Source organism: Engystomops pustulosus, chromosome 3 (assembly GCF_040894005.1).
Source record: "Engystomops pustulosus chromosome 3, aEngPut4.maternal, whole genome shotgun sequence".
NCBI lineage: Eukaryota > Metazoa > Chordata > Amphibia > Anura > Leptodactylidae > Engystomops > Engystomops pustulosus.
This window is the reverse complement of record NC_092413.1, coordinates 142,235,844-142,258,823: the sequence shown is the minus strand read 5'-3', so window position 1 is coordinate 142,258,823 and position 22,980 is coordinate 142,235,844. Positions and strand designations below refer to the sequence as shown.

General features: G+C 40.5%; 1 protein-coding gene across 11 annotated transcripts in view; it reads left to right on the top strand.

The window, feature by feature from the left end:
• Nucleotides 1-22,980, top strand: part of DLGAP2 (DLG associated protein 2) — a 628,408-nt gene that overhangs the window by 433,659 nt on the left and 171,769 nt on the right. For 4 of the 11 annotated variants that reach the window (XM_072142340.1, XM_072142342.1, XM_072142339.1 and 1 more), the window contains one exon: nucleotides 12,738-12,894. The exons of 6 other annotated variants lie outside the window; for them this stretch is intronic. In XM_072142340.1, coding sequence (XP_071998441.1) covers nucleotides 12,858-12,894 — 37 coding nt within the window. In that variant the 5' untranslated portion in view covers nucleotides 12,738-12,857. Of the gene's footprint in view, nucleotides 1-7,204; nucleotides 7,252-12,737; nucleotides 12,895-22,980 lie in introns of those variants that run through there. One more of the 11 variants, XM_072142343.1, reaches the window with a different exon arrangement.

The window sequence follows — 22,980 nt, the reverse complement described above, 5'->3', positions numbered from 1 at the left end:
AGAAAACCACAAGGAATTGAGACAGAAAATATATTGGGAAACTGTATATCTTTTCATTACACAAACAGTATAAAATATTTACTGAAAATGGACAACCCCTTTAACCCTGATTGTTCCACATCACAAAAATTGCTCTACTTGGTTACTGTGAGATAAGAGGATTCTGTCTTCAATGTGATCATACAGAGATGTGAACTTGAACTTGTCAAGACAAGCATTATTGCCACCCTCTAAAAAGTCCCATTAGGATAACGGCGTATGCATAAGCTATGAAAGATCTAAATGTAGTGGCAAGATTATTGAATTACAGTCTCAGCACATGTGGTAAAATCAGCAAACTTGTGACTTAAACATGCAGATGGCATCTTTAATATCACATGTGGAAAATGAAATAGTTTACAAAACCAGAATTACTCTACACGACTGCAAATGAGATTCACAACATAACATTCCCAGCAGTGCTAGGAGGAAATTTACACATTTAACGCCTGCCCTTTATTTTGTAGCCAGTTTAATAGCATAATTATTATGTAGCCTTTGTAAGTGAGACATTTCCAAAAAGCAGTCTTCCCATAATATATCTGCTTAATATTGTGTTTGCTGCACTGCTCAATGTAAAGAAATTGGTATGCAAAACATGCCTTGTCAGGATGTGCAGACTGTGCCAGTGCAAGATAACATAAGCAGTCAGGACGAGAATTATCTAACGTAAAATATGGGAGACACAGGAGCGAAACCCAAGGCATCATAAATAAGTAATTTAATTAAACTGGTTATGAAATATTGTAACGTAATTAATATAAAGGTCTAATTCAGATACTCTAACACACATTTAAAGGTTTTTTTTTTTTTAATGCCATGAATTTAAATGCAGGGACCCCAATCATGGGGTCCTAGAGTTTCCCCAACTGCCCCATGTGAATGGATGGCTAGTGGGAATCTGAATCTAGTACAATATTCACTTCTAAGGGAGTTCTAAAGCTGGAGATCGGCATCCAGGAGCTCAGGCACTGGTTGAGGTTTTGCTCACATCTGTGTTCACAATCCATTATTCTGCTTGTAATACTCTATCAATCAATGTTATGGATAACTGATAACTTAGGTGCCTGATTGTCTAATTGATGAGGTTCTTTTTTTTGGTGTCCAGCCTTTTCCTACATTTATGAGCAGAGCAATACAAGCTATTTTTTTTAAGCAATACATAATTACATATGGGAAAATGTATTTTTTATTTACAATATTCTTTATTATCCTATAAAACTATACTTAATTTAGTTTTTCTAATTTCCCACTGGTGGACTTTTATCCACCTCCAGCTGGACCCAAAAGGCTTTGGTATTTTGGCTAGATGCCAGGATCAGATCTTCAGCAGTGGCGGCTCCACAGTAACACACGGCCGCATTGCGGGAAGACGGAGGGAACCACTTTCCCTTTGTCTAGCTCATAAGTTGCCTCAGATACCCTTGATTATGGCAGCAAAGGGGGTTACACTACCTTCTCCTACTGCTTATTGCACAGGTACACTTACAGTCCCCACTAATCAGGATGAGCATACTTGTCCTGCTTTCCCCAGTGATTAATGTAAATGTCATGTACTATCTAATTAACCTAGAATGTGGTTAATAATTCTGACAAACAATATACCCAATCTAATTTTACTCAATTACTTCTACTACTATGACGAGCACTACTTCCATCACTACTGCTAACTAGAGATGAGCGAGCACTAAAATGCTCGAGTGCTCGTTATTCGAGACGAACTTTTCCAGATGCTCGAGTGCTCGTCTCGAATAACGAGCCCCATTGAAGTCAATGGGAGACTCGAGCATTTTTCAAAGGGACCATGGTTCGGGAATAAAATGTGTTAATTAATTGAAAAAGAATGTCTTCTGATAAGTTAGCAGATGTATGCAAACATCTGCAATCTATTCTTCACTGTTCCGCGCGTATATTATCTCCCGACAAGTTAGCAGATGTGAAGAACAGTGAAGAATAGGATCATTAAAGTGAAAAACACAGTGAAGAATAGATTGCAGATGTTCGGCACATCTGCTTACTTGTCGGGAGATACGCTGTCTCCGTGCCCCGCTGTCTCCGTGCCCCGCTGTCTCCGTGCCCCGCTGTCTCTGTGCCCCGCTGTCTCCGTGCCCCGATGTCGCCGTGCCCCGCTGTCTCCGTGCCCCGCTGTCTCCGTGCCCCGCTGTCTCCGTGCCCCGATGTCTCCGTGCCCCGATGTCTCCGTGCCCCGATGTTTCCGTGCCCCGATGTCTCCGTGCCGCTCCGTGCCGCTCCCCGATGTCTCCGTGCCCCGATGTCTCCGTGCCGCTCTGTGCCGCTCCCCGATGTCTCCGTGCAACGATGTCTCCGTGCGGCTCCCCGCCGCTCCCCGCTGTCTCCGTGCCCCGCTGTCTCCGTGCCCCGCTGTCTCCGTGCCCCGATGTCTCCGTGCCCCGCTGTCTCCGTGCCCCGATGTCTCCGTGCCCCGCTGTCTCCGTGCCCCGCTGTCTCCGTGCCCTGATGTCTCCGTGCCCCGATGTCTCCGTGCCCCGATGTCTCCGTGCCGCTCCGTGCCGCTGCCTGATGTCTCCATGCTGCCGCTGCCCCATGTCTCCGTGCTGCCGCTGCCCAATGTCTTCGTGCTGCCGCTGCCCCATGTCTCCGTGCTGCTCCCCGGTGTCTCTGTGCTGCTCCTCGTTGTCTCTGTCCTGCTCACCGTGTTCTGCAATGTGTTCTTCACACATATATATTGTTCTTCACATACTATTTTGGGCGCACCGTTCCGCGCGTATCTCCCGACAAGTAAGCAGATGTGCCGAACATCTGTAATCTATTCTTCACTGTGTTTTTCACTGTGTTTTTCACTTAAATGATCCTGTGGTCACTGTGTTCACTGTTTTTATTCTATTCTTCATTGTTCTTCACTGTGTTTTTTTAATTAAATGCTCGATCTCGAGCAGGAGAAATACTCGTCCGAGCAACGAGCCGTTTCGAGTACCTTAATACTCGAACGAGCATCAAGCTCGGACGAGTATACTCGCTCATCTCTACTGCTAACACATCTGTTTTATCCTTTAGCACAGACTCATTTTGTATCTTTGAATCCCAGGTACCTCTCTGATATGCAGTAAATGAGAGTAGCACAGCTAATGTTTGAGGTGAGGCTGCTGGCATTTTCCTAAATTGCATTCTACTGACTTCCATTTGCTGTAGATAAGTGAAATCTGTATTAACATTTCTCAATGAATAGATTATTCAAATTCATATTTGACTGAGATGAACTGTTCAGCCGTCCGGGCAGTGGCTATAGAGCTATTGCTCAGTCTTTTCTGTTTTGAAGTTTAATTTAGATGACATTTCTTCTAAAAGAGGTAGACAACCTTCTTGTTACATCTTAGTCATTAATATGTATGTTCATGAAATATGCAAGGTTATGATTTTAAAAGAACTCACCATTTCAATGGGACTAGGAGACTGCACCAATATAACTCTCTTAAGTCTTGTTCTTCCAAGAAACAAAACAAAATAGACCAGAAAACCACATTCATCTCTGCCTCCTCTGCGGCCTCTATGAGAACACCAAAGAAACCAAGCCATGCTAACAGACAAGTATCATAGACAAGTAAGTATGACAGTTGACAGAGTTACCCTGGAGCACATGGATTGCTTCAATTATTTGGTCCTATGATGATGAATGGAAACTACTACATATCTCAAGAGGTCTGGAGAACACTGGCAGCTGCTTGATCAGCACTGACAACCTTATTAAGGAGCAGGAGGAAAGAAAAAATTTAGCCATTTTCCACTTACGCAGCAACAATACAGATGATGGAACATGTTAAATATGGATAAATAACAAAAACATGTCAAACCAACTGAGCCTTATTATATAGTTCATATATTTTGTTCTAAAAATTATGAAATTAGGGACAGGATTTGCATACAAATTCTTGCAGAAATAAATGTCTTTGATCATGCATAAGGTACTTTTGACTACAAAATCAAAGAAATGGTCTAGAATGGACTAGAATAAAAAAAAAAACATTTCAGCCATTGGCTGGAGCTGTACTGAACAATTTTGCATCAGGAAAAAACTCAGTAAAAGCATGTTCTTCAAGAAGAAGCAGTAAATGAAATGAAGGAGTAATGTGCAAAGATGTCGGTGTCATCCCGAGGTCCGACCTCCCCAAGGTCCTGCCTTCCCTGTGTGCCACCTTGGCTGCCACCGCAGGCCTAGTCGCACCCGTGAAACGATCTGGTGGCATATTCCCCCCCCCCCAGCAGCATGACCATCCCGCTTTGCAGCGGGATCTGGCGAAGACCAGGGGCCACTTAGATTCCGGTCCTGGGTTGCGGCTGGTACCATCATCCCCCGCACTGGTCCAGGGAGTTTACAGACTTTTAGCCCCAAGAGACTCACCCACACCACCGTGCGTGACAGCCAGTCTGAGAAAAATGGAGGTCATGAACTGGTTAAATGAATATCAATTTGAGCTTTTCATTAACAACTTGCCGTGATGTTCTTAGTGTTTTCATTGTTCTGTCTCAATGGCTTGTTACAAATTCTTATTTAATCCCATCAACTCTGAGGTCCTTTTTTGTTTTTGCGTTTTTATATTTCACTTGTATGAGTTTAAGGACCATCCTTCTATGTTTCTCCAGTGATCAGTTTAGTAGAGACCATATGCAAAACTTCCTTCCTGATATTCATCACCCCCACTGCAATTTAATAGTCCCCTATACAGCCCTATGTAATGAAGAGTATACATACAAAGCTTGGTATGATAATAATGAACACATAGCTTGCTGTTATACCTAACCTACGCATTTATACATTTGTGTTCTATAATGTTACGTCACATAAGTACACATTAATGCTGGGAGTTATAGCAGTTATTGGATGTATGTGCGGTAAATCAGTAAAAAAAACACAAGTTCATAATTAATATATATGTATACTATTTTATTAAAATATTTTATGTTTTCATTTATTTTATTTTGAAATAATTTCAGTTAATAAATATATATTACAAGTTTTCTGTACCATAATTTGAACCTGACCAGTAGCCACACAGAAAAAGAATCATAAGGTCTGGTGATTCCTTATTCACCCAATATGTACAGGCTGCAATGCGTTGTATATGATGAGTGAATATAGAATGAGTGGACCCAATGGAAGCCATTTTTTCTTCTCTTTGGTCTATTTACTCAGATCAATTCAAATAAGCAATTCAGGCAGTGGAGCTGACAAACGTATTTATCGGGAAGCCTAAGCCTCTTCATAGATCTGATTCAGTATTAGGGGCAGGGTTTAATAATATGCTGTAGCATGATATGCCAGCGTATCATTAATTCCCCCTACATTATCATTTGGCAGTCTGTTCTATCTATATAACTAATATATATCTTTCTACACATCAATCTATATAGTCATCTATTTCTCTGTGTTTTTGCAATATTTTAATGTTTTATCTATCTGACTTTAACTCTAGAATATATTGGTTATTATAAATGATACAAAATGCATCACATATCTGCCTTAGGCCTTGAATATTAAAGTCATCTGTCTCAGTAACACATGAATTATTTTATATTTATCATGCAGCTATTGACTATTACTGGCAATAAAGTGAAATAGAATATGAAATAATGTGTAAAGTAACCTATGTGTACAAATCTATCCACAAAACATATGTGCACAGTAGAATAATTATAACTATGTGTAGACAATGGAAACAATGCAGCATAAGTATAAAGTATCAATTCCAAGGTTCCTATGCTCTTACTCTGTTGTTATAGTAACTATAGAATACAATAAACGACCTATTATTAGCAATCTCTAATAATAAACATAAAAATGATAGTGTTATGTTTACTTAAGTTTACAAACATATTTAACTCAAATGGCATGGAGCAAAAATGTTTTTCTGCATAGATTTATTAAGTTCTAGGGAAGAAGGTTCTCATCGAGGAGATCCAGCTGGTACATGCAGTCTTCTAGAACATGCTGCACGCATAAATGTATACAAACTAATGAGATATTTTAGCCAGACATAATGTTTATCGTTTATTGACAGTGCCGGCCGAATATATATTACATTCGGCCGGCACTGGCAATAAGCCCGGCGCAGCCGCAGCCACTGTCGGTGCAGCGCGGCCGACCATGTGAATAAGCCCTGCGCCCTGTTAGTGGAACAGCGGCGGTGCTGCCGCATCGTGGAGAGCCAACAGCGATTACGCAATACATGCTGCCGGCTTCTCCTATTGGTCCTAGGTGACAGGGGGCGTGCTGGGGGAGTGTTGGCCGGCCCCCTTATGAATAAGGCCGACTGCAGCTCCCCAGATATGAGGATCTGACCTCTTATTTTGTAAGAGGTCGGATTTGTTTAAAACACCTTTCTGATCATAGATTTTTTAAAAAATTGCTGGGCAGAAAGGGGGTAGGGAGCGGATTATGTGGGGCACATTTGGGGGGGGGCTTTTTCGGGGTGACAGGTCCTCTTTAAGTCGATATCTATAGATGTTCTAGTAACATTATGCTTATATATAAAAGTTTTCTCAAACGTTTTTATTCCAGTGTCAGTGTGGGCACATCTACAAATGCAACCAATACATATTATAATATAATAGTCGTCTGTAAGTCGGGTATTCTCAAGTAGGGGACCACCTGTATTATTATAATAATATCCAGTATTAATAAGGGCATTACTATACATTGTAGCAATTATATATATTCTAGCATTAGTAAGGGCACATCTATAGACTCCACAAATCATATATATTCCAGTATCAGTATTGGCACATCTGCATGTTCTGCCACCCCTGTACAGTATATTCTAGTAAATGTAGTTACAGCTACACGTTTTGGCAAACGACAGCATGACTTTGATGGTAATGCAGAAGTATTGCCTTCAAGCTAATTAGTCATGGTAATTTGCTTGTATGCAGTTGTCAGAATATTGGTAGGCATATACTGTATATGTAAATAAGTTTGCGGCTGAAATGTTATGAAGATTTTGTATATGTACAGTATATGTCTATCGAATAGAAAAATCTTGAAAAGTAAATGTAAAACTTGGGTAAATGCTATGTGTATCATTGCATACAAATTGAACTATTGTGTACAACAAAACACAATGTTTGTTTATATCATTGTTATTGCGCTAATTTGTCATGGCCAATGGGTGATCAGTACTGTTATCCTGTCGCTATGACTACACAGGATTGTAAAATGTTCTCCAATAGTAACACCTAGTGAGTATGCCCGATCCCTTAATCATGCAGGATGTTTGCTTTCCAGCAATTATGAAAAACGCTATTAATAAGATTGATCTTTTGAGTGATCTGACAGATGGATAGTGTGGCTGATCTCTGACTGATAACTCTGCACAGTTGGTGGGATTGTAAACAATGTAAAATTATTTCATTAAACATGTTTCATTATTAAGGACATTAGCTGTGCTGCATTCCCTGAAGGACTTCATTCACATTGTTGAAAGAAGTACAGAAAAATTTCTCTCCTAAATATCTAGACAGATTACTTAAATTTGTCTGTTCATGTTGGTGGTATTTAAAGAGTTAACACCTGCAATGAGCACCAATAACGGGTGTTAGCAGTAGGTTAACAGTTTGGATTTGGTACCAAGACACAACCCCGAACAGAGTTTGCAGCAGGATTGCTTATACATGCCTATAAACACTTATTCTCTATACATATGGAACCTGTGGCTCCAGTTACTCCCCACCATCATCTTACTAGTGAGCAGTGGCGGATTAACTGTCCCTTGAGCCCCGGGCAGTTCACATGAAACCCACATGTGCCCAGATGTTAGGACTTAAGTGCTACTCTATATACTCTACATCCTTTATATCATTAATCTTATACTGTTCATAAAAGTAATTTAATGATGAACTTCCTACCTGCTCTTATAACTCATCTACACAGGAAAGCTGATCACATTCCCTAACTGCATGAAAACCTCCACCCCGACTACCGTCCAGACTATATCTCACAGTGTAGGAGATGTGGATTCTGCCCCCGGCCTATGTGCTGTGCAGCTGAGCCACCCCTCATACTGTAAATACTTGTGTATAAAGACAAGGCTCCTAATATTACCACTAATAAAAACTGTGAAATGTTATTGACTGGAGTATAAGCCCCTAGGGTAGGAAATGCAGCCTCTAATAACATGTCCAGCAGCAGCCGCATCTCATTAATGAAATATCCTCCAGCAGGTGCTCCCTCTACAGAAATGTCCACTGCAGAGCCCCCTCCCCTTTACAGAAATATCCACTGCAGAGCCCCCTTAACTGAAATGTCCACTGCAGAGCCCCCCGCCCTTTACTGAAATGTCTACTGCAGAGCCCCTCCTTTACTGAAATACCGCCTATAAAGATCCGCCATTGCTAGTGAGTGGACTTGTGTATTCTAATTTTAGAACATCATTTGTATAGTATTCATGATAACTGATGTTGTCAGCTCTCTGCAGTTGTTCATGTTGTCTGTATATTTTAATAGGACATACTAATACAATCGTAGTATCATAGTATATATAAGGCTGGAAAAGTAGCAAGTCTTTCAAGTCCAACCTTTAAGTATTAAACAATTTTTTTTTCCCTATAACCCATTATATTTTTCTTCTCCAAAAATCATACAGGCCTCTCTTAAACATGTAAATGAGATTAATGAGGAATCTTCTTTTGAGTTGCAATTTGTAGATATTAACAATAGTGTATAATATGAAAGTAGATAGGGACTAGGGACAATATTTAGGAAAAAGACTACATGTTATTGGTGGATTTGGCAGAATATCAAAATAAGGATAAGGGATGAATGTATGTAACTGGGGTCAAACTGCTGGGGTCTGTTGTGATCATGAGACCATGAGTCTTGAGGGGTGAAACTATAGTGCACATGAAAGAAATACTTCAAGGAAATCTACCACAAGGATGCCCCTCCCTGTACATAAAAAAAATTTATACTCACCTTCTGGCTACACTTCTGCGTATTAGTACACCTGGGCCAGAAGACGGAGAACACGGAGACGGGGAGAAGAAGCCGGAAGGTGAGTATAGATTTTTTTTTTCTAAGACTGATAGCGGATCTTCATATAGGGCTCATACCGCCTGTATGAAGATCGCCTGCTGAAAAGTTAGTTTTTGAATCTAACTTCTCCGGAAAGCTTAGTTTAGAAAAATGTTTCTTAAAACCATGCAAATGAGCCTCAGGAGCTCCTGTCTATGTCACAGGAGCCTATTCTGGCACCATTGTCTGCTGATTATTCACTCCTCCATTTGGCATTTCCATTCAGAGGAAGGAGATGGGCAGAAACACATATGGAGTTGTGAATAATTACCAGAAGACTGAGCCAGAAGGGTTTCCTTTGAAGTAGACAAGAACCCCTGAAGCTCATTCGCATAAGTTTGAAAGCCGTTGTCTCAAAAACTAAGCTTTTAGAAGCAAAATAAGAATGGATCATGTTTAATGTGGCACACACCAGTGTGTAATTGTGCTTGGTTTAGGGGCATTGCATCCATGTGGTAGATTTCCTTTAATTTACATCATTATGACTGATCTAGATAGCTAAGTATAGGAATCTATTAATCCCTTAGAGGTAAATAAGCCACAGATCTGTGGAAAGGAAATATGTACAGTATGTTCATTAGAAACCTCCTTAAAACATTTTTATTTGTTTTTTCTAATATATGTCTCAAGAAATGTAATTGTGTATTTGTGTATTTTGTATTCATCTTTCCCAATTTAAAGCTCATGACTATGCAGTCGTATTTTACTTTTATTTTTTGATAAACATATTTTTGACTAGCTTTAATTTATTAACTGAGTGAAATATCCAGCATTGGTGTATTTCTGATTTATAAAGGATCTCTAGGCTACACTATGATGAACAGATGGCTTTAATTATCAGAAACAGGTTCATCCATTGCTGACTTTAGATCTCACATCTCAGCAGATCTTTCTTAAGGGCATCTAAAGTAACTTACTTGCCATGAAAACGACGTAAATAGAGTTTTTGAATGCAGATCGTAAACCTGTGTTTCATGGAATTACATAACTGCTGATAATCCCATGCTGTAAAGAGCTGGAATGAAATCTGCAGATAATTTAAAGACCATAAAAACAAACATAACTCAAGAGACTTAAAGCGAGCAGTTGGGTTACAGCATTCTGGCATGCTGAGAATCATAGCCGGCATGATGCCACTGAAGAAATTAGTTACACACAACAATGCACTGTACATCTATAACATAAGGTTTGCCAGTGGCTCTCTGAAAATGCCATTTGCTGCCTTTTTATTCCAGCCTGGTTACTTTTAATTGATTCCCATTTCCCTCTTCTAACATCGGCATGTTCAGGAAGTATAAATGGAAGTAAAATTGGGATAATTCGCATGGTTACATTACTGCATACCGTACATATTATTCTTATGCTCTAAATGTCTGTTCTATTCTATAATTTTTTTTCTTGATGGTAGCCCATACAAAAGAGCAGCCAGCACCTATGCATATATATATATATATATATATATATATATATATATATAATATTTAATTTAATTATTTATTGGTTATGTTTATTTTATAAATTGCATTATTTTTTGTGATTTAAGTGAACTTCAGTGCATGTCAAACTTACAAACACCAAATTAGGAAAGCAAAATGTCTTGCATTCTGGGACTAGAAGGAAGAGGAAGAGAAAGGAAGGGGTCCTACACCCAAGCAGTAGTTCCTAAAGGGAAAAGAGTGGCTGCATAGAGATGAGGTTTCTATTCTATTCTAGTGTTGACCAAATAACAACACATTCAAAGGTTAAAGGAAGTCTCCAGCATTAGTGCTTAAGATGTGCATCCCCAATAAGGGTCCATAAACTCAGGTACTTAGGTACTTAAACAGCATTTTTCAAATGGAATGAGGACTCATTGGGGCAGATTTATCAAGCGGTCTGAAAGTCAGAATATTTCTAGTTGCCCATGGCAACCAATCACAGCTCAGCATTCTTTTTAGCAGTACTCATGAATATTTTAAAGGGGAGCTGTGATTGGTTGCCATGGGCAACTAGAAATATTCTGACTTTCAGACTGCTTGATAAATCTGCCCCAATGTGAAGTGTTCCATAAATAGGAATGAGTAAAGTAATACCTATACTGCTGTGAGAAGGATAACCCAAAGAGGCTTTGCAAGGATTGAAGGGTGGACAGGCAGACATGGGAGAGAGGAGATTGTAGACCTTTTGCAACCCCTTTGTCATCCAAAGCTTTCAGAACCTGGGTAGATTAAAGACAAGCTGGAAAAAGAGGAGTATGGAAAAAGAGGATGGACAGGTGTAGCGCGATGAGACTTTCTGAGTAGGGCTAGAAAAATGTGGAACCCAGAGGCTCCTGGCAGTTTGTGATGGTATAGGGTAGTCTTTACCACTCTGGTAGTGGATCTCTGCAACAACAAGAAGTAAAGGGAAATTGTGTAAACTGTTATGAGGACTTGGCCAGGGACCTTAAAGTGGCATTTCCATTTTAGAAATGTAATGTTATTTTTTGTATTATAAAGTTATACATTTATAATTTTTTTTAGAGCCACCCCAGCCAAATATTCCCGGACAATCCCTTTAAACTATTACTATAGATTCTTACTGTACATACAAGATCACTCTGCATATGCTTATGAATGTGAAGTGATCACTTCCCGTGATAGTTCAAGCATTGGATCCCTGTAATCAAGGGCGGATAAGGACTGTCATGGGCTGTATGAATATTATAGCCCCTACAAGTCTTGAGGAGTAAAGAATGTGTCCCTTCTGCCTGCTTGAAACTGTGGTTTTAGGATCAGTGGAAGAACTTCAGAGGTTCTGAAATGGCTCTTGTGTACATGTGTATTGAGAGATGGAACAGATGAATGAGGATTTTGTGGGTGAAGGCCCTTCTCAGTATAACATTTGTAAAGTGGTTTGGGTGGCCATGGGCCCCCTAGAGGGCTTGGACCCCTGGATTGCTGGTCATGAATCCCAGAGAGGCTAGCAATGTTTAAAGTATATGGCCACATGGCTATCAAATAAGTAATGCAACATGTGTCATTTTTTAACACTTACACTTTTTAATAAAATTCACACTGAAAAAAATGCAGAAATGTCCTTACTTCCCATTGCTGTTGGCTGTCCAGATAGTTTTTTAAATTGTGGGTTATTTCTGGCACTAAACCACTGGTCTATAAAGACTTGTGTATGGTTTAGTATCCAAATAGCTCATAAAGGTTCCCTTTAGACAATCTGTATCAGCTTTTTCAGTGCAGCAAGATTGAATTGAATGGAGTTCACCAGACACAGCCCATGGATATAAGATTAAAAGTCTGTAACAAAATTCTTTAAAACAACTAAAAAATTATTTTTATATCCAATGCAACCCATGTTAAAATAAGATCTTAAACCTTAATTGAATCAATAGCCATTGTAAAATGGCTTAGTCCGTATATATGGAATTGCACATGGTCGGATCCACAAATAAATTGGCATAGGTTAAGAAATATAGAATAAACATAATATTGTGTATTATATACTTGTTAATAAAAGCGTCATAACTGTGCTGTAAAAATAATGTGTTTTAAATGATGATGCAGATTTCCTTTTTGAAGTATAATGTATTGGTTTAAGATTGCACATATATCATAAAGAGAGTAGGGAAAGCGGTCCCACAAAAACAGCATCTAACAAATATAATTTAATTCCTCGACAGCGCAACATAGAGATCAGATGGGAGGGAGGCAGTGGACTTTATCTGGACTTCCAAAAGGCAATTGTCACTGCACCATACAGGAATTTTAACACAAAATGGCTTTGAGTGATATGTACTGAGATGGATAGAAAACTTTCTTGGAGGAAGAAGACCGAAGGTCAGTATAAATAATGTCACTGCGAGTCTACCATCCTGCGTGTTCCTGTATATCAGTGTATCCTGAATTCTACAATTCTCAGATTCACCGTTCTATAATATATAGGATTACATTTATGAAAAGTGTCTTAAAGGAAAACTGCACACGGGAACCATTCACAGCACTTTTTAAATTTATAACACAAATACTGTATGGAATGCAAAGGCTGTTGTGATTGGCTAGCAGTTTTACTTTTAGACAATTTTAACAATTCTGCGACATTTGGTGAAATGACGTCTCAAAAAGGAAAAATCTGTAAATGCAACTTACTTAGCCCTTTCAGTGTATATACGACTAGTCATATGTTACCATGTAGAGAGTTGTGTAATTCTTTATTCTGTCTAGGTAATAAAATTAGTTCTTTTTTAATTTTTAATAGTTGTACTTATTAAATCATTTCAAAACCAACATACTTTGAATATGCGATGTACTTAATAGATAGACATACGTAGATAGAAGGATAGGGCACTATATGGAAACTTTTGTGATCATATGCCAAAGGAGTCTCCTTGGTAAACATTTGGCTATAATTGACTTTGTTTTCCAATACAACTAGATACAGTGTTACATAGTGTATATTATAACAGTCTATTGCATATGTTTGATGGGACAGTCTCAGATGTAAATGTAGTATCAGTTTGGACTAATTATATTACATTTAATATTTTTTTAAGTTTGTAAAGTCATATGGTAAAATTTTGCTGGTTTAAAATTAGAGGCAGTTCAAAAGGACTTTCCCCATTGGAACCAATTTTCAAATGAGAAATTTACTCGCCTGAAACCCATTAGTATGTAAAAACCTACGACTGGAAATCCCAGGACTCTGCTCTCCAACCTGTGCACAAGTGAGACAATTAAAAGGAAATGATGCTGAGTGCTTATACTGGAAGATGTACTCCGAGCATACCTGCTGGTCCTGATGTGAATGTCATTGTGGTGGGAAGTTTACATACTTGGTAGAGGTGGTCAGGAGGACAAACAGCTTGTCAAGTATATAGAAAAAGAGAACATTTTTATCAAATCCTAACCAATTTAGTTGGACATTATAAGAGGAAGAGAGTTTCTGCAGAATATCTATTGTGGACATTACCTAGTTTCTTCTGCAGTTGAAACTACTATCTAAAATTGGCTGGTTTCTGCTGCGGCTTTAAACCACAACTTTTCTGTGCAGTGCAAAGGTTGAGTTCTGCTCCCTCAACCCACTCCAATAATTAACATGCTCCAGGTTCTAAACTCACAGCAGAAATCAGGTTCTGGTCCAAATTAGATTTTGTAGCAACAAGTAGTTGGGATTTTGATGAATTATATTTGCTATGCTGTATATATTCCTACGGGTTAACTAAAGAATTGTTAATAATCTTTGATTAACCTGCAGAAATGATGGCCTGTGTGTCCCCAGCATTAGGCTAGACCATGTTTGGATTTGGCCAAGCATTATACAGAAGGGAAGAAGGGACTCCTTTCATTATCTATCACTATGATGCAAGGGTCCCCTCCTTGGCAATGTGGTCAGTAATGGTGTGTCAGAAATCCAGCCAAAACATGGTCTGGGATTCACAAAGCAATTCCTGTCATGTTCTTCTAGTGTTTGTTGTCTTATCTTTGGTGCAAATTTTTTCAGCCCAGCTATTTGTGCAGTGCATTTACAGCACTTTAGCCATGGTCACTTTGCCTAACCTGCACCAAATATCACTCATGGGCCCAGCCTAACAGAAATATCAAATAAGGCAATGTGCAGTACTACTTTATATTATAGGATATATACGTCCTTTGTGCACTGTAGTCAGTGACTAAGAATTATGGGACATCAATTTCTCTTAGTATATTATTTAATTGATTGTACCTTGGACTTGTAAAATGCAGTAAGATTTCTGACAGTTGCAAACCATTATTTTTCACAAATTAGAATAAACATAGGGGCCCATTTACTTACCCTGTCCCTGCGCAATCCCCGCTACAGAATGTCCGCCGGAATGCCCATCTGCAGCAATTCATGAAGATCATGTACCCGATTTCCTGCATGTGTCGCTTCCCCGATCAGGTCCGCCAGGGTTCGCCATCTTCCTTCTGGTGCATGTAAGTGCATGGCTTGCAACACAAATTGAATTGTTAAATCTTGCGCATAGTCCGAATCCGTTGGATCGTCCGACGGCCGCCCCCGCAATTTGTGTTGCGTGAAACTCGATTGTGACACAATACGATCGCGTGCGACACAATCCCTGGCGCGGTCCCCAAAAAGTCGGGAAACTCAACGAAAATGCGGCCCCGGGACCCTTAGTAAATAAGCCCCATAGTGTACAAAGTGCAGAGGTGCTGCTAGGCCCAATACAAAATCTGTAACAAATCTGTACCCAAACTAATGTGTTGATGAAAGCACTGGTTTATTTATTTGGGGGAAAGAAAACTTGTGCTCTTAGGCTTCTAGTCCCAGTGCTGGTATGATGGCAAAATTAGTACTGTAGAGGGTTTTATGATATGATATGACTGTATATCATATTTCTGTATAGGGGATTGCTGTCGACCAAAAGTAAACTGAAGGGCTTTCTGTTCCAATATTTTAGGGTAAATCATTATAAACATGAATGTGGGTGCAATGATGCTTTGGCTTAAGTTAATCCTAAATCTTCACTAGTACTTTATTATGCTATATTCTGTATATGGTTATTCCAATATGAAGAATATGGTTTTCTAATTCGGAAATGCAGAAATTTGGCAGTGTTTCAAATCACATATTTTTCTTTTGCTGTGGGTTAGATGTCATTGTCATCCAAAGTAAGCAACATAATATATTGTATGTCTCTCCTAACATAAACCCTAGTCAATAGCCTCTCACACAACCAAACCAGTACTATGGAGACCCAACCAGGTCAAAACAGTGCTGTCTACAGTTAGGAATCGGTTCTTCTGGAATAGATATACTGGTTTGGCTTAATCCCACATCATGTTATTATAATTCTTGTAGGTCATACTTGATGTTAAGGGGGCTGCCTTTCAAGGTAGCAAAAGGAGGCATTGTTTTCCATCTAATCACTTTGAAAACATATTTTCATACTTCCCAACATATTTTTTGGACTATAAGACGCTCTTTACTATAAGACGCATCCCAGATTTAAACAAATTTTGCTTGATCCAGCTATTGGTCAGATAACGTTATATGGAGTGGTTTGGATAATGCTTCAATAACTGCTAAATACAGAAATTGCTTTTCAAGAGCTGGATCAAGAAAAATTTGTTTTCGTTTGGTTTGTCCACAACTTGAAGCTGGTACTCGGGTGACTTAAGTGAGCTGGTACTTGAACGCACCCGAGAATTAGTCTTCCAAAAAAGGAAAAAATATATTTTACACCGATAAAAAATATCCCTGTTGGTTACAGAAAAGCACAGCTAGCACAGATCTTCTACATCAATACATTTACACACACATCTCTGCTACATTCATACATTTACACATACAGTTCTGCTATACACACACAAACAAAAATAGGAATACACTCATCACTGCTACATACTGTTCACTGCTAAACACAGTGGGCACTTCTGCATACATAAATACACACAAACACACACACAGCTCTAATACACACACATAAGGAACACACTGGGTACTACTATACACATAAACACACACACAGCCTTGTTATATTCACATGAGAAGCACACTGGGCACAACTATATACATAAACACACACAGCTCTGCTATACACACATAAGGAGCGCAATGGCCACAACTATATACATAAACACACACAGCTCTGCTATACACACATAAGGAACACACTGGGCACTGTTTTACACACAAACACTTACACAGAACTGATATACACACATATGGAACACACTGGGCAATACAGTGCACATAAACACACACACAGCTGTTCTTTACACACATAAGGAACACACTGGGAAGTGCTCTACACGTGAATACACACACAGCTCTGCTATACACACATAAGCAACATGCTGGGAACTACTCTATACATGAATATGCACACAGCTCTGCTATACACACATAAGGAACACATTGGGAACTACTCTGCACATGAATACACAAACACACAGAAACGGTCTCCAGTCCTCTTCTTCTTACCCTGTCCCAGCACTGCATGTCCCCATGGCATGGCAGTATAAAGACCTTGATTGATGTAGGAAGCATGTGATGAGTCACATGATTCTGACATCACCATAGGTCTTGTAGGCAGTTAGTAGGCATGTCAGATACCAGGAAGAGAGGAGAGAGCAGTGTGGGGTCTCTGCTCTCTAGGAGATCTGGTGAAGTGCTATGTCAGCACCTCACCTGATCTTCATTACAGTGGTCAGGAGGATCTGGCAGCGCTGTATCATCCTGACCTTAGGTCTATAAGATGCGGGGGCGCTTTTTAGCAAGATTTTTTCTTTTTTAAATGTACGTCTTATATTCCAAAAAATTAAAAGTCATTTAACATTCACCAGGGGATATAATAAGAGATTAACTGAAAAACACAAGGTGGTAAAAATTTTAACATCTTACTGCTAAGTGATATAAATGTATAAATGTAAAGAACTATAAATCACAAATGATCGACATCATCAGAAACAGTATGTCCTCAATATACTGAAAGATATTTCTTAAGTGTTCAGATTCACCCTAAAAATAATAGCAAATTTTTTTATTTATATAATTATATTTAGAAGTATTAAGACTAGAGACGGGCAAATCGATTCTCACAAATCCAAATTTCAGGGAAAATTGAATTCGCTATGAATTCGAACTTTATGGTGATTCGTGTGAACAAAGTTCTTTTTTTTCTCCTTTATTACCAAAATGGGTGCGAGCACAACGTGTTACACGGGGTAGAGAACACTGAGAGGGAGAAAGGAAAACCCTCACATGTGCAGACCTGTAAGCCAATCAGCGACCGGCAGGCTTATGTGATGTCACACAGCCCTATAAAACAGGCAGCCATTTTTAATCTCGGCATTTCACACTGCATGTGCTGCCTGTAGCATCCAGCTGCTTGTACTGTACTGTCCTGTAGTGATATTTGCTCCAAGGGTGTCCGTTTTCGGGTATCTGTATACCCTATATAGCAGTTCTGTTTTGTTGCTGAAGTGCATAGGAAGAAATCAGTGTAAAATCCACATAGTTTCTGTAGTGATTTCTACTCCAATCCCAGGGTGTCCGATTTGGGGGATCTGTATACCCCAAATAGCAGTTCTTTTTTGTTGCTGAAGTAAATAGGAAGAATTCTGTGTAAAATCCGCATAATTTCTGTAGTGATTTCTGCTAGTATCCCAGGGTGTCCATTTTGGGGGATTTGTATACCCAAAATAGCAGAGATGTGGAGAGTGGCACGGGAGGTTATATTGAACTTGCAAGTAGTCGGGCTGTGCATACTGAGACCGTTGAGGAGAATAGCCATGACAGGGAAAAAACAAATCGATGATGATGTAGCTGATTGCACTTGGGAGCCGGGTGAAGCCAGGGATTCATCATCATCGTCAGGAGAAGAGGGTGTCAGCTTGTGCGTCAGGCAGCGAAGCAGGCAGCAAGTCGCTACTGTGGAAGTGAGTGAACAGGGTAGGCCATCCTTAGGTGCAGAGACCTTCTGTCCTCCTGTCCAAGTTGTTGGTACTGCAGTCCCTCCCTTTCCGAGTCGTGGACTCTGCACCCTTCAGAGAACTAATGGCTTATGCCGAACCGAGGTGGAGTTCTAAGCCAAATTTTTTTTCGAAAAAGGCAGTGCCAGCCCTTCACAAATATGTAGAACAGAAGGTGGGCCAGTCCTTGATCTTATCGGCTTCTTCCAAGGTGCATGACAGCGCGGATGTGTCCTTTACGGCCCACTGGGTAAATGTGCTTCCTGCCCACACCGACAACTTTAACAAGAGATGCCGCTTTCTCCTCCACGTTGTCAAACTGCTGCTCATGCGCCAGTGTTCGCCTCCTCCTTCTCCACCACCACCTCAGCTTCCACAAGTCTAAGTGCTGCTCCATCATACCACATGTGCAGGGCACAGCAGTGTCACGCAGTTCTACACCTGGTTTGCTTGGGTGAATGAAGTGTCACAGGGGAGGAACTGCTCCACGTTATGCAAGAAGAAATCAGTCTGTGACTTTCTCCGTGACAACTGAAAATCAGAATCATGGTGACAGACAATGGGAGGAACATGGTGTCTGCGCTGCACTGAGGAGGGATGGCCCATGCGCCCTGCATGGCGCACATGTTCAATCTGGTTGTCAACAGGTTCCTCAAGTCTTTCACCCATCTGCAAGACATTCTAAAAATTACCAGGAAACTGTGCATGCACTTCAGCCATTCTTACAAAGCCAAGCACACCCTCCTCCAGTTGCCTCGAGCAGCGGCAAAACGGCCTCCCCCAATATAGTCTGATATGCGATGTTTCCACTCCTTGGAATTCCAGCCTTCATATGTTAGGCCGCCTGTATGAACAGAGAAAAGCCATTAATGATTTTTTTGATGATGCAAGTGAACTGGAGTACTCCCCTGTGTAACTTTGATGTCAGCCACTGGCAGCTCATGCGTGACACCTGCTGTTTGCTCAGGCCCTTTGAAGAGGCCACGTTATTTGTCAGTCGCCAGGACTGCGGGATGAATAACGTAATTCCACTGCTTCATGTCCTGGAACTCATGCTGCTTGTCTGGTCAGGGCATTGGAGAAGTGGCGACTACATCTCATGGCCACATGAATCTGGTGGGGGCTGAACTGGAGGTGGAGGAAGAGGAGGAGGACATTGGAGCACAAGCAGATTCTGCTGAAATCAGTGTTTTTTCCAAGAGAGGAGGAGCAGGAGCATCCAGAGGAGTTAGAAGCTGAGGCAGCAGACCCAGAAGCACCATGGCAGTATACAGTGGATATGGAGGCCGGGAGTCCCCCAGAGTTACTTGCACAGATGGCGTGCAGCATGCTGCTTTTCCTAACTAGTGACAGCCGAATAATCAACATCTGGCATAGGGATGAGATTTGGCTCTCCACCCTCTTGGACCCTCGCCACCATTTAAAAATGGGTGACTTTTTTCCAGCTGCTGAGAGAGGGAGGAACAACTGGTGTACTATAGAGAAATACTGAAAATACAGTTGCCGCTGCCTTTGTGCGCCATTGTGCATCCTCTGTCTGGTCTGACCGGGGCAGGGATTCCTGGCAGTGACCACTCACTTACTACTGCCACGGCTGCTATGGGGAGATGGGGGGGTAGGAGCAGTAGCAGCTCCATCAGCAGCAGCTTAAAGGGGTATTCCGGGAATATGAACGTCTGACACAAAAACGCATGATGATATAAATAAATGAATACAACACTACTCAATGTCATTAGTCACAAAACGGAGCTTAAATAGTTTGATTTTATGAATAACAAAATGTATGGCCTCTCTAAAGTAGGTGGAGTTATCACCAAGATGGCCACCACTGGAAACTACAAGTTCCATGATCCTTTAGTTCTCAGTAACTCCTTCTACCTCTTATGCTCTGCTCCCAGTGATGATGTAACAGGTTTTCTTGCTCTGTTACCATAGTAATGACGTGTAACTGCCATGACCACAACACTGACCATACTGGATGCACAGCAACCAACCGACTACAGCCAAACATAGTGGTGATCACATGACCTGCCCGCGCAGATGCAAGACATGTGATGTGGACATGTGACTAGGGGCCATCTTATGTCCTGTGTCTTCTCCGCAATGGACCCCGCAGAGGAAATTAACGGACTGATTAAAGGGCCAGTAGCATTTTAATTCTTCATTATAGTCTATGTCACCAGCATTTTCTGCTAAGGGGAGCTAAATTTTAAATAACAACTAATTACACATTAGCTTATATTTTGAATACCCATTTGTATATGAATTATGCTTATTCCTGGAATACCCCTTTAAGTCTGGAGTCCTTAATGAGCAACTTCCTTCACCTGCCTAGTGGCCGATTGACCGATTGAATGCGGACACTGACGGATGAAATGAAGGGCAAAATGGTCAGTGACGTCAATGCAAAATTATTGCTGACACCCTCTTCACTCTTTTGGGGGGTTTCTACATGTATCCGCGTTTAACAGTGTCAGTATAAAAAGAGTGCACTCTTTGATGTTATAGTGGGATTTTGGCCTTCAGCTCAGTCATTTCGAGCTGGCACAGATGTTTCCTGGTCAGGCTGCATTCCCACTTCACTTATTTGGTGAAGTTGGCCCCTGTAAGAGCCCATGGAAGTGAAGAGTGAAGCGATTCTAAGAGCCGCGGCTGTCATGTGCGTGTCATTCTAAAACACAGCATTGTTTGAAGACCAAACCATGCTCCATATGTATATTTCAGCATAGCACAACGTTCTACAACACCTTACAGGCTCTATGCACCCAGCACATACCTGTTTTTAATGTGATTCGTCATGATTAGTTTCGGGTCGCATCTATTTTTTTTTTAAATTCAGTGAATCGGGTCGAACCAAATTTCAACAAATTCGCCCATCTGTAATTAGGACTTAACCAAACCTTATAAATTTGGTATCTCCACAATTGTATTGACCTAAAGAATAAAGAAGACGTGTTATCTGGACTGTAAAGTGCAAGCCATAAAAACAAAGCATTAGTAATTAGAAAATGCCACAACTGCCAATTCCACCACATTTGGAAACTTTTAGCAGCTTCTTAGTACATGGAGCAGAATATTAAATGATGCCACTAGGAAGTACAATTTGTCTTAAAGATAACATGCCCTTACATAGCTTTGTAAGCAGAAAAATCTAAAAGATAAGACTTGTGGAAGGAGGGGAGGGAAAAGCTGGTCTTGGGGGGGTTAAGGCAAATATGTCAATCCTATGATCAAATACCTCATCTCCACTTGCTACATTATAGGACTAGGCGTTTAGCCTTCCACCTCCCACAATACAGAACTACTCCATAATATTAAATGTACTACCACAAGAAAAGGAGTTACACTGTTCTAAATATAAAACTAGAGATCAAACTTTTTTTTTTTGAACTACTGAAAGCACTACCTTCTGTAGCCGAGTTGCCAACAATTTCGCCAGCAGCTTATAGTCAGAGTTCAGCAAGGAGATCGGTCGATACGCATCCAGGTCTGTGGGACATTTTCCTTCCTTGAGGATCAACATAATAATCGCCTCCCTCATCGATTGGGGCAATAAGCCCTCAGACACCGTGTAGTTGATAACTCTCAATAGAAGAGGGAGTAATACCTCCGCATACTGCAATATTACTTCTGGTGGTAATCCATCCGTGCCCCCGGCCTTGCCTCTAGGTAGACTTTTTAGAGCCTCAGTCATCTCTTCCAAACTAATGGGTAGGTCAAGGGCATCGCGGTCCTCTTCAGATAACCTTGGAGTACAAGCCCCAGACAAAATTTAATTTATTTCCATTTGGCCCACCCTCAACTCCGAGGAGTATATATTCTCAAAGAACAGCCTGAATTCCTCTCTTATCCCTTCTTGAGATGTTACCAATAATCCATTTTTCCCCCTGACTGCTCTAATGGCATTTTTCCTATCCTGACTTTTCAGCAGGTCCGCCAATTTTTTCATTGAAATATACTGCCCCAGAATAGCCCTTTGGCTTTGCCTTCTTGACTCCAATGTTGCTTTTTCTAGGCAGAATCTACCAAGACATTCCTGTGCTTCTAGCCACAATCTCCTACTTTCCTCAGTGGGGTTATGCACAAATTTGCCTTCCAAGTCTGTTACATTGCTCTTCATTAATTGGAGCCCCTCTGCCTTTCTTCTTCTACAGAAAGAAATTTGATCCTTAGTAAGCCCCCTCAAGTATGCCTTCAGAGTGTCCCAGACAACCCTAATATCCTGATCTCCCAGGTTCCTACTCAGAAAGAATATAATTTTTTTATTTTAGATCTTTCTCCTCTTTTACAAGGTGGAACCAAAAGGGCCTATCTCTGTAATAGGTAATACCTGTTGTCATATACTTTCTTAATGAGAACCAGACTGGAGAATGGTCTGAGAGACCTCTTGCCCCTATTGTTACCCATATTCATTTGCGAGCGCCAAATCAATTCTTGAAAAAGATGCTCATAACTTAGAGTAGCAGGTGA